This window comes from Scyliorhinus canicula, chromosome 3 (genome assembly GCF_902713615.1).
Source record: "Scyliorhinus canicula chromosome 3, sScyCan1.1, whole genome shotgun sequence".
Taxonomy (NCBI): Eukaryota; Metazoa; Chordata; class Chondrichthyes; order Carcharhiniformes; family Scyliorhinidae; genus Scyliorhinus; species Scyliorhinus canicula.
This window is the reverse complement of record NC_052148.1, coordinates 157,252,165-157,265,007: the sequence shown is the minus strand read 5'-3', so window position 1 is coordinate 157,265,007 and position 12,843 is coordinate 157,252,165. Positions and strand designations below refer to the sequence as shown.

Genomic DNA, 12,843 nt, shown 5'->3' with positions numbered 1-12,843 from the left:
TTGATCCATATTTGTAAATGTAACCAAATCTCCAGTTTTGTTATGAATTATTTATGCATTTATTCAATCCTTACTCCAATTGTTTTGAAGTAACCTATGTATTGCTTTTCCTCGTTTTCCCATTTATCTCCTTGATGCCACTTGTGCTTTCCATGGCTGTTGTTTTAAAAGTCTATTTCAAAGTTTATCGTCCCCATTCCTTCTGCAGATCACATCCTCTTCCAAATCCCAAAATGACTCAATTCTCCCCGCATCCTGATCAAGGAAACTGAGGCCAATTGTTTCTTTTTCTCAGTTATTGGTTTCTATGTAAATCCTAACACAGAGCATAATCACAAACCGTTGATCCTGGCCTTACTCACATGTGATCAGTGACTTACCAAGTGTTCTCTCTGTACATTGCTCCAAAGGATGAATATTTGACCTGGCACCTAGCTGCTTCAAGGTGATGTTTGTCTCGCAGAACGCTGATGAGAACTGGGTTCTTTCACTTAGGATAATGCTCTTTTCGTAAAATAGGCCGAGCACGAGCACAGGGGCATGGCTATACAAGGTCATGATAAAATTCTTCTCGCTAGTTGTTAAAGACGGAGATCAGAAGCAAATCTTTATGCAGTTTCAGAATTATTCACAATGTGAGACACTACAAATGGCTAGTTTCTAACTCTACAACCCACCAGAGGCAATTGTGTAGTGGTATTGTCGCATAGTGGTATTGTCACTGGACTAGTAACCCAGAGATCCAGCATAATAATGCTCTGGGGATCATGGTTCGAATCCCACCATGGCAGATGGTAAAAATTTGAATTTAAGTAAAATCTGTAATTAAAAAGTTTAATGATGATCATGAAACCATTGTCGTAAAAAGCCCATCTTGTTCCCTAATGCCCTTCAGGGAAGGTAATCTATCAACCTTACCTGCTCTGGCCTATATGTGACTCAAGATCCCCAGCAGTGTGGTTGACTCTTAAATGCCCTTGGGGAAGAGCAATAAATACTGGTCCAGCCAGTGATGCCCACATCCCATGAAGGAATTTTTAAAAAGTCTCTTTATATTCTTTTGACAAATAAACTAATTGAAATCCCCTTAAAGGTGCAACCAATTTATATGTGCACAATTATCCAATGGCTGCTTTCCACCAAGTGTACACTTAACCTTAATTCAAACAATTAATAGTGGAGGCTGTATCATTGAATACGTTCCAGGCTAAGGTAGACTTTTGATCTCCAAGGGCAGGCAGTAAAGTGGAGTTAGTGAAGGCTTTTATCAGATCAGACATGATCAGATCTCATTGAATGGTCAAGCAGGCTTAATGGGCTGAATGGCCTCTTCATACTTCTCTTTATGATCTTTTGAGTGTCAGTGAGATGAAACCTTTACCAGTAAAGTAAGGGCTCTGAATATTTTCTTTGTACAACATGTTCTATTGGAAATCCAACTCTTATTGTTTATTCAGGTGTCCAAAGACCTTAAGACAACAGTATTAAAAGCAGCCAAAGACTTTGAGTACAAGCTTAAATACGATCTTCATGACGCAAGGTAAAAATCTAAAACCATAAGGTAATTACATAGAAAGCTATATTCAACTCCTTACCTCATTCATTTGAAAAACTAACTCTGGACACTGCCTTCAACCATCCCTTACTTTACCAGATTTTCACAGGAAAGCTCTGGTCCCAGTAATTGAGTCTCACATATTTGCAGCATAGTTTGGAAAAATCTCATTTTTTTCCTGTGAGAACCATTAGGAGCTGGTGAACTGTGTAACAAGGAATTGCCAAATCCTTATACGAAAGAGAAAATGTTAGAAAACCTCAGCTGGTCTGACATAATCTGTAGGGAGAGAAAAGAACTCATGTTTCGAGTCAGATGACTCTTTGTCAGGTTTCCCGGTGACGAGGGGTGCAGTCATCAGGAAATCCTGTTGACAATGGCGAGGTCGGTAAATCCCGCTGATGGGTCGCCTCTGCCGCCAAAAAACACGCAACGGCTGGCCGGTAAATCCTACCCCATAATTTAAACTATGTTTTAAATAACTTTGCCAAAGAACCTGCCTTGACATAAATCAAAATTAAATAACACCCGGCTGGCCCCACTTCAGTTTACTCACTAACCAATATAATGAAATTATGTTCTGTAATGCTCTCGTTTTGTTATGTAAAATGTGCTAACGATGAACTACTTTTACATTTTAGATGGAAATCCTTCGCAGGAAGGATGAAGACCCGAGGCGCAAATCCCAAGTCAAGAATATGGCAGCTGGTGACCACATCGCTGAAAAACGAATTCAAAATAAAAGAAATTGAAAAGTTTAAGTCTAGCGTTGGCGATATGATCAAAATGGTATGTTAGAATTTCATGAGTTGAAATTTCGACTTGGTAGAAACAGTCTAACTCTAGCTGCGTGTGGTAATCAAGGAAACAAACATCAAACAATTTCATTTGAAATTATGTGTGCAATTGATTTCTGATAGGGCTCATTCCTTTACTTCGATATCCATCCTCAATTTCAAGTGAATTAATGCTTAATTAAAATCTCCATATGGCAGATGAAGTAAAACTTGATGTTTTTTTCCCCCCAAAATGTACCTTATTTCTAACATTTTTTAAAGTAAATAACATGCCCAAAATTGACATTACATAAGGTGCAAAGCAAATCAGTTACTTCCAACCTGTAAGTTACTTACTATATTTCCAGTTAATATAGTTACAAGCTTTATTGCATGACAAAGATGAGGTTTTGTCCAGTTTCCATCTCCTCAATGTACAATGGCAGAAAGGCCTTGAATGGCTGAAAGATGTTTCCTGTGTTTCTGTGATAGGTTTTTCTGTTTTGATGAACATATTTATAGTAATTATGCTGAAAGGAAAGCGACCAAATGTATGCTCTGAAAAACCACCAGAAAATTAAATGTAAATAATTATTTGTAAAAGTTAATAGAATAGGATGATTTTAAAGAGAGAATGCACAAAAAGACTGTTAGGTGCACAGCTTTTCACTCCAGCTTAGGGAGTGACTGGCATTTGACTTCACACTTCAAATTCCAGTGTCCACGATTTCAATTGCGAGAATTATGCTCCCTAAACCCCGCCAACTTTCCCCTTCTTCCTTAAATCTTCCTTATAACCTTTGAACATTTTTCTGACTTTTTTCACTTTTGTTACATTTGCAAAGAGAATATAAATTAAACAGCATAGAGATACTATTGAGTTTTTTGTTTAAAGCACAAAAGAGTAGCAATAGTAATTGTGGGTCTGTCACTTTGGGCACGACTCTCGGAAAAAATTTCTAATTTCATTTCTGGCGGACTTTTCAGGGAGCTTCCTGCCGGCTTTGCTGGAAAGTTCTCCACCGCAGTCCAATGACACTTTAGTCACTTTTTTTGGGCCCTGGGGAGCTTCTCACTGGTTTAGTCCACAGATAGTGCACGAACCTCTGGCCAAGCTGCGCCGGAAAAGTATCTCGCCATGGCGCAGTGTGATTGGGATCTACCCGGCTCCCAACGACTCACAAAATTCAACGCAATCTCGCGACGCATTGCAAGGGGAATTCTGCCAACAATGGATGGGATTGCCTTTTGGCAAATCTGCATGTTAGAGCGAGGCAGTAAGACTCACTCTAATATGCAGATTCCCGAGGTAATCCCTTCGCTTCGTGGACATCGGGCAAGTGCCATTTGGTACTGGTCCAGACGGACACCAGACAGAACACCACACGTGGGGGTCTCCAACGGGATTGGAGGCCCTCAGCTCCATGGCCTTTGAGCATCTAGGACTGCTGGTGCCACCTGGGTACCATGGCAGTGCCAGCCTGCCACACTAACAGTGCCATCTGGGTTCCAGCCTCGCACTGTCGAGGTCTCCTGATGGAGCAGCCAGCTGGCAGGGGCACTGCCAGGGTACCAGGTGGGCACTGCCAAGGTGCCAAGATGGCATTTTCTACGCATGCGTGATCGGGTGGGGGTTGCCCGCCATGGGTGTTGAGGGTGCATGGGGGGTGGCAGGGAAGCAGGGGACCACCCCATGCTGCGTTCAGGCTGGGGAGGGGGGGGGGGGGGGGGGAGAGAGAGGTCGGGATTCATTTTGGGGCCTCGGAGATTGGGATGCAATTTTTAAATGACGTCCCGATATCTTGCAACAATGGGGAGTTCTGGCGAGCAGAGCTCCCCACTGTACAAAATGGGGCTATGTGCAGCCTCGTCAGCATGTTCTTCGTTCAGGCCCCTTATTCAAAGCAAGTGGCGTTAAATAGCCATGTGTTTCTCAGCACTGCAAGTGCCGGAAACACGTTGCTAAACATGGACACACGGGGACTTTGTTCCCCTTTGAGAAGATCACACCTTTAGAATTTTTTTCAGCGCTGTGGAGCTGAAGTCAGAGATTGGGCCACCATTTTGAAAGGGGATCCCGATCGCTAGATGAGCTTGTGGGTCTCCCACACTCATGGGCACTACCCCACACCCCCCAAGTGAGGACACTCCATTATGGGGTCGCTTACAGCGGCCCCTCCCTTCCATGACCCCCACCCGTCTACACCCAACCTCCTGGAGGCCCCTACTTTACCTGCCCTGCACACCCACATCTTTCAAACTCCCCCTCCACCCTCCTTTCATCAGCATGGCCCACTTGGCAGTGCCAAGGTGCCAGCTGGACAGTGCCTAGGTGTCCACATTCCAGGGGGCCACCCTGCACTGACCTGACTGCCCAGGGGCCTCCAATGTCCTGGGAGACCCTCCGAGGTGACTTTCCACCTGGTAAACATTCTTGTGGATCAGTACTGACTGGCGCCTGACTGCAGCCTCGCTGGGGAGGCCGGAGAATTGAGGAAGGCTGGTGTAGACTGGGTAGGTAGGCCATAAATAGATTTAAGACCTACTTCTACGAGCGCCGTTTTGTCCCGCCCCTTTAATGCAGAGTTCCGATTCCAACGCTTCGGGGGACTTGGGTGAATCCTGCGAGGCACGGAGGCTGCCAGGAGTCCCACAGGAGGCCTCTCCCGGGATTCTCTTCTCCAGCCGCATTGTGCTCTCGCTCGAATGCAACGCGGCCAGCGAATCGAGCCCTTTGTGGCAAGAAATTGTTTTTATGCAGGTTTTGGTCTGCAGTGGCGGATTGCTAAAATATCACAACCCTATTACAAACAGCCTCAAAAATATTATTCCAGTGGTGGGATTTTTCTTTAGTTTTGGTGGATCTTTTCCTGTCAAATTGACCAAAATTACATGCGATATAGATGACAGAAAAGGCAGAAGTGTCATGTTGGACTCAGAATGTTAACTCTGTTTCTGTCTCCGCAGATGCTGCCAGACCCCCTGAGTATATCCAGTGATTTTCTGATTTTTATTTCCGATTTTATTTCCCATTCAGGGGCTGGTTTAGCACAGGGCTAAATCGCTGGCTTTGAAAGCAGACCAAGGCAGGCCAGCAGCGCGGTTCAATTCCCGTAACAGTCTCCCCGAACAGGCGCCAGAATGTGGCGACTATGGGCTTTTCACAGTAACTTCATTTGAAGCCTACTTGTGACAATAAGCGATTTTCATTTCGTTTCATTTCCACCATCTGCGGTAGTTTGCTTTTATTATACAAGAATAGGTCATTCAGCCCAACTCCACATGTAGGGTTTTATCCTCCACAGGAGCCTCCTTTTATCTTTCTACATCTAACTAATCCTATCCAACTTCATCTTCTAGGATAGATGTCTCTAATAACATAGATTTTAAATGTTACGTTTTCCTGCTTGCAACACAATTTTAAAAATGTATTTGTTGTATATGAGTGTCCATTCCTAACTTCCCTTGAAATGGACATACCCCAGGGGTTGTATTTGATTAAGTGAAAAATAATGAGTTATTGTTATATGATGGACAATTGTAGGTTGTGCATGCACCCATTTTCAATTTGCTCTGCCAATTGATAAGGCTCCTGGAACAGGCCCCTGTTCCCATCACCTTTGTCTAATGTCCAGACTGTGTTCGGCAGACTGACTGTCCAGACTATTCTAATTGAAAACTTATATATATTTATTTCCAGGTTGATGCTGCACTGGAGGGCTCAAGGACCACTTCTTAAGTCATAAATGGGATATGGACGGCCTTGGCAGAGTTGAATTTAGTACATTTTCTGAGAAAGTAGTAAAGGACCTTTTCTTTCAATACTATACTAAAATCTCTGCCCAGAGTATCTTCTGAAGTCCTCTAGTGGGGCTTAAGCCCAGTGTTGTACATAATCACATGATATAGAAAGGACTTGAATTGTGATTGTTTCTTCCAACTTTGGAATTTTTAACATTAGCCAGCTAGAAGCACTATATATTGAAAGCATTTTTTCTTTGCAGTGCAGAACTTTTGCTTCAGAACTTAAATTTTATATAAGATGTTGAAAGTATGCAGAGGAGAGGGACTTGGTTGATATGAGACTGGAAATTGCTCATTTCCTTACCGAACCATTTCTCATGCTTGGGATCTGATAGCACAATTTGCAAAGTTGCTACAATCTCTTATTTCTATGTTTTCTACTCTAAAGCTTGGCAAAACCTACCTTACATACCGTGGATGTGAATTTTGTATTTGCTTTCTTTTGGTCTTGCTGACAAAAGATTTTAACATTTTATTATATGCATTTATACCTTTTTTATATCTAATGGATCAACGACACAGTACGTCTTTAGTATTAATTTTGATTTGTTAAGCTGTTTAGATTTTATAAAATAGGCTAGTGAGAAGACTGCAGTAACTAAGATGCTCATTCTAGATTTGCAATTTAAGGTCTGTTACAATATTTTTCACTGAAGTGAATAAAGAAAATCACTAAATTTCTGTTGATTTATACACTTCTAAAACAGATGACTTCATATGCAATATTTTTGAATTCATAGTTTAAATTAGGAAAAGGCATCTGTTTATGTCAAGCATTATTATTGTATATGTGGCATATTTCCTTTCTGTAAACAATAAAATCATTATTTTACATTGAGCATGGATGTCTTCCTTTCATTCAGAAATTCAGCAAGGCCATATCATTGTGAAGACATTTTTATATTTGTACATGGAATATGAGGAGCTTTAGAAGTCTGGCTATCTTGCCAATCTCTAATTACCCTGAGTCAATGATGGTGGCCCTTTTCCTTGAACAGTTGCAGTCCTTCTGGTGATGGTGTTCGTGGGGAATTCCAAGATTTCAAACCAGTGATTTTGAAAGAACAGCATTAAATGTCCAAGTGTGACATTAAAATTTGTAGCACATTACTGTGTTTAAAATTAAAGACTTCTGCATTTCCCTACGTTATAACAGCAACTGCAATTTTAAAAATTCTTCATTGGCTGTAAAGTGCTTCTGGACATTGAGGTCTGAAAGGTACTCTTCTTACTTTCAACAACTCGTATTTATATAGCAGATTCCATGTGGAAGATCGGCACTTTGGAGATGAAATTAGACAAAACTATTCGGAGGCAAAAGAAGAATTATTAGCAGTAGTAAGTCAAAGGCTTGGTGAAAAGCATGGATTTTCAGCAAGGCCTTAGAAGGAGGTGGAACAGAGAGGCTTAAGGAGGAAATTCCAGAGTCTGACGCCTAGATTTTGAAAACATGATCATCAATGTTGGAGCAAAGGCAATAGGATTTTTAAAAGGCTGGTGAGAGTGGAATGGAGGGTTTGATTGGTGAGTTTACAGAAACATTCCCGAGATTGGGGGCGGGTTCCACGAAATTGGAAAATAATGAATGTACCGTATATACTCGTGCATCATGTGACTTTTGAAAACCTAAATTGTAACCTAAATTTGGGGGGTAGCATGATACACGAGATACAAAATCTTTTTAATGCTTTAACAATCAAATCTCCATCTATCTCAGCCCATGCTTCTTTTACCCACAAACACAGTAGAGGCAAATCCGGAGCCTTCATATTCCCTCCCTTCGTAAATGATTTCTCTCCTTCCATCATCCAGTCATTCCATTTCTTTCTTATATTGTCTTTAAATGGCTTATTAATGGATACGTCAAGTGGCTGAACGACGCTAGTGAAGCAGCTGGAATGATTGCTATATCGGTGTTCGATTCACGAACAGTTTTCACAACAGAATCCACTCGATGTATCTCAAAAAAGTGACTCGCATGATACATAAGATATATGATAAAATCATGTTTTGGGGACGAAAATTTAGGGGTCGCATGATACGTGAGATCGTAGGATACGCGAGTATATACGGTAACTCCTTTTTTGAAAAAGGGACTGAGACAGAAACATGAAAGCGACAGGCCAGTTCGCTGAACATCCATAATAGAGGAAACCTTATAAGCTATTATTAAAAATGTTCTCGCAGGGCGCCTGAAAAAATTCTGGCTATTCAGGCAGAGTCAACATGGTTTTGTGAAAGGGACATTGTTTAACCAATTTATTAGAGTTCTTTGAAGAAGTAACGTATGCTGTGTCCAAAGGGGAACTGGAGGATGTACTGTATTTAGATTTCCAGAACGCATTTGGTAAGGTACCATGTCAAAGGTTATTCCAGAAAATAATCGCTCACTGTGTAGGGGTATCATATTAGCATGGATAGAACTTTGGCTAGCTACCAAGATACACAGTGTTGGCATAAATCGGACTGTTTCTGGTTGGCAAGATGTAATAAGTGGTGATCTTAATAATCAGTGCTGGGGCCTCAACTTTTTACAATTTTATATGAATTACTTGGATGAAGGGACCAAAGGTATGGTTGCTAAATTTGCTGATGACACAGATAGGTAGGAAAGTAAATTATGAGGACATAAGGAGGCTACAAAGAGATATAGATAGATGAAGTGATTGGGCAAAGACCTAGCAAATGGATAATATGGAAAAATGTGAAATTGTCCATTTTGCCATGAAAAATTAAAAATAAACATATTGAGCGCGATGCAGCCACCGTGTATCATTCAGCCAGGCCCAATGGCTGAATCCCTTGAGAGCCCTAAATCGGGCTCTGCACTGGGCTGATCGTGAATCACCTAAAGCGCTCTGGGCACGATCGAGATCTAAGCCATCAGGCTTATTTTAATACTCGGACGCTGCTTTCACCTGGCTCACGAGAGTCAATGGCTCCACATGCAAGACTTCAACCGGGCGCCGTTTAGCAGTGGATTCTACAAACGTGGACCAGACATGACAGCACCGCGGGGATCTCACAGGCCATTAGAGACTCCTAGGTGGCACTGCCAGGATGTCAAGCTGGCAGAGCCAAGATGCCAGGTTGGCACTGCTAGAGGTTGGGCCCCAGGAGGGCCTTGGCCATTGGGGTGGGGGGGGGGGGGGGGGGAGGTTGGGATCACTAGTAGGTTGGAGGGTGTGCAGAGATCAGGACTGTTGGTCAAAATGACTTCCCAATCTGCAAGGAGCCTTTCCTGCTGGCGAGTCCAGCTCACCAGTGCAAGAAATCTACTAAAGTGTAACCTCAATGAGGAGAAACACCCCGAAGCCCCAAAAAACAGCAAAGTGCCGGTGAATATCTGGCAATTCTTGGCACAGCAGCCGCCGAGAAACACCCTGCCCAAAACCAGACTTCAAGTCTGCTGGGTGGCACAGTGGTTAGCACTGCTGTCTCATGGCGCTGAGGATCCGGGTTCGATTCTGGGTCACTGTCCGTGTGGAATTTGCATATTCTCCCCATGTCTTCATGGGTTTCACTCCCACAAGCCAAATATTTGCTGGTTAGGTGGATTGGCCAGGCTAAATTACCCCTTTATTGGAAAAAAATAATTGGGACCTTTTAATTTATATTATTTTAAGTTTCAAGTCTGCTGAATCGTGCCCATAACCTAAATGGTGAGAGATTACAGAGCTGAGGTGCAGAGGGATCTGGGTGTCTTGGTGCATGAATCACAAAAGCTTGGCATGCAGGTACAGCAAGTAATTAGGAAAGTTAATAGAATGTTATAATTTAATGCGAGAGAAATGGAATACAAAAGTCGGGAGGTTATGCTTCAGTAATACAGAGTAATGGTGAGACCACATCTGGAGTACTGGGTACAATATTGGTCCCGATATTTAAAGGAGGATGTAAATGCGTTACTAAACTGATACCTGGATTGGGCGAGTTGCTTTATGGGGAAAGGTTGGACAGGCTAGGCTTGTATCCGCTGGAGTTTAGAGGAATAAGAGCTGACTTGATTGAAACATAAGATTCCAAGGGGTCTTGACAGGGTCGATGTGGAGAAGATGTTTCCTTTTGTGGGAGAATCTAGTATTTTCACAGTAACTTCATTGCAGTGTTAATGTAAGCCTACTTGTGACACTAATAAAGATTATATTATTATCATTTCTGGTGTTTACTGTCTAAAAATAGGGAGTCGCCCATTTAGGACAGAGATGAGAAAAAATATTTTCTCTGAGGGTTGTGAGTCTTTGGTACTCTCAGGGTTTTCGGATATTTTTAAGGCAGAGGTAGATAGATTCTTGTTAAGCAAGGGGTTAAAAGGTTATCGAGGCTAGGAGTTCAGGTTGCAATCAGATCATCCATGATCTTATTGAATGGCGGAGCAGGCTCAAAGGACAGAGTGACCTGTTCCTGCTCTTAATTTGTATATTCGTAATATGTAAGGGTTAGGCAATGGAGATATTCAAACAGATGCACGAGAATGTTCAATCTAAGTATTGGGCATCTAGGAGTCAATGTAGGAGTGATTGTTGAAAGGTATTTGGTTCAGGAAAGGATACAAATAAAAATGTTAGATGAAATAAAGCTTATGAAGGCTGGGATATCATCCAGGCAAATGCTGAAGTAGCCAAGTGGAAGGTGACAAAGGGTTCAATGGGGGTATCAGCGACAAATAGACCGCCAGGAAGCTCGCAGCAGTTCATAGAATCATAGAATTTACAGTGCAGAAGGAGGCCATTCGGCCCATCGAGTCGGCACTGGCCCTTGGAAAGAGCACCCTACTTAAGCCCACACCTCCATGCTATCCCCATAACCCAGTACCCCACCTAACCTTTTTATTTTGGACGCTAAGGACGATTTATCATGGCCGATCCACCTAACCTGCACATCTTTGGACTGTGGGAGGAAACCGGAGAACCCGGAGGAAATCCACGCACACACGGGAAGAAAGTGCAGACTCCACACAGACAGTGACCCAAGCTGGGAATCGAACCTGGGAACCTGGAGCTGTGAAGCAACGGTCCTAACCTCTATGCTACCGCGCTGCCCCTATTTCCGTTCACTACCACACTTCGAAACCTTTCTCACTGAATCGCACCCCAAATCTAATTCCAAAAAGAATTAGCTTTGAAAGTGTTTATGGATAGATTAGAGATCTTTGGATCTGGGACACAAGAACACTAGTCAACCCCTCGAGCCTGCTCAACCTTTTGATAGGATTATCACTGCTCGGATTGTGCCTCAAATCCATTTCCTGTCTGCCCCCATATAATTGGTTAATCAGAAATGTATTTAACTCAGCATTGTATACATTGAATGACACAGCGTCCACTGCTCCACAGACTAACAACCATCTGACAGAAAGAAAAATTCACCTCAGTCTTAAATGTGACACCCCAAATTTTTAAACTGTGTCCCCTAGTTCTCACAAGGGGAAATATCCTCTCCACAACCACCCTGTCGAGCTCCCTCAGGATCTCACATGTTCAAAGTTCACCTCTCATTCTTCTAAGCTCTAATGGGTATATGCCCAACATGCTCAACCTTTCCTTCATCCCAGGAATCAGTTGAGTGAACCTCCTCTAAACAGCTTGTAAATGTAATGATATCCTTTCTTAAGTAAGGAGACAAAAACAGTAGACTATTCCTGGTGCAGTCACACTAAAGCCCTGTACAGCTGAAGCAAATTTCCCCTTTTATACTTGATTCCGCTGTTGTGTTGTGTAGTTTGGAATAACACAGGCTGTCGCTTGATGCAGTTTTAAGTAAAAGATGCTCCAGACTTTGAAATGAGTTCAATGTGTTTATTGAACTATTAGGAGAGTTCTCAATGAGTTTGACTCTCTGCTAATTTAATTGTAGTAACTCAGTCTAACTGAACCAGCCTGCTCTAAGCCACGTGCTGGGGTGTGATGCTGAAGATACACCCTGTCTCACTCTGTAGATGTTGGTCTGTGGAAAGAGGCGGGGCGTGAGTGCCTCATCCCTTTTCTAGTGAGATACCACCCCTGAGTGTCCTGACTGCTCATTGGCCGTGTCCTATTCTAAGTGTTCATTAGCTGCATGTTTGCATATCATGACATCCGCTTGCACTGAACAACATTCCATTTGCCTTCCTAATCACTTGTTGTACATGTATATTAACCTTTTGTGATTCATGTACCAAATTACTCAGATCCCTCTGCAATGTAGAGTTCTGCAGTTTCCCTCCATTTAAATAGTATTCTGCTTTTCTATTCTTCCAGACATTTTCCCCACATTATACTCCATCCACTAAATTTTCACCCACTCACTTATCTAAATCCCTTTCTGGACTATTTCCTCTTGAAAGCTTACTTCCTGCCTATCTTTGTGTCACCGGCGAATTTAGCTACTCTCCTATGTTCTGATTGGAGATACTGTGGGAATAAGGCATTGAAGTGGATGATTAGCTCTGATCTTATTGAATGGCAGGCTCAATGGGATAAGTGGCCTCCTCCTGCTCCTACGTTCCTTTACGTTTGGTCTCGTTTTCCAAGTTCCTAATATAAAACCTAAATAATTGTGGCCCCAACTGATCCCAGTGGAACTCTACTTCTTACAATTTTCCAACCCAAAAACGACCCATTTATCTCTATTCTGTTTTTTGTTTGTTAACCATTTCTCTAACCTTTTACAAGGTTCCTTTTTTAATGCCTTTTGGAAATCCATGTACACCACACAATAGGCTCTCCT

General features: G+C 42.4%; 1 protein-coding gene and 1 long non-coding RNA gene across 5 annotated transcripts in view; one reads left to right on the top strand and one right to left on the bottom strand.

The window, feature by feature from the left end:
- Positions 1 to 6,974, top strand: part of LOC119963043 — a 133,502-nt gene extending 126,528 nt beyond the window's left edge. For all 3 annotated transcript variants that reach the window (XM_038791551.1, XM_038791552.1, XM_038791550.1), the window contains 3 exons: positions 1,458 to 1,540; positions 2,197 to 2,344; positions 6,032 to 6,974. In XM_038791551.1, coding sequence (XP_038647479.1) covers positions 1,458 to 1,540; positions 2,197 to 2,344; positions 6,032 to 6,070 — 270 coding nt within the window. In that variant the 3' untranslated portion in view covers positions 6,071 to 6,974. The remainder of the gene's footprint in view (positions 1 to 1,457; positions 1,541 to 2,196; positions 2,345 to 6,031) is intronic.
- The window catches only part of LOC119963045, a 53,809-nt gene that overhangs the window by 19,391 nt on the left and 21,575 nt on the right, over positions 1 to 12,843 (bottom strand). The gene's annotated exons all lie outside the window — the stretch shown is intronic.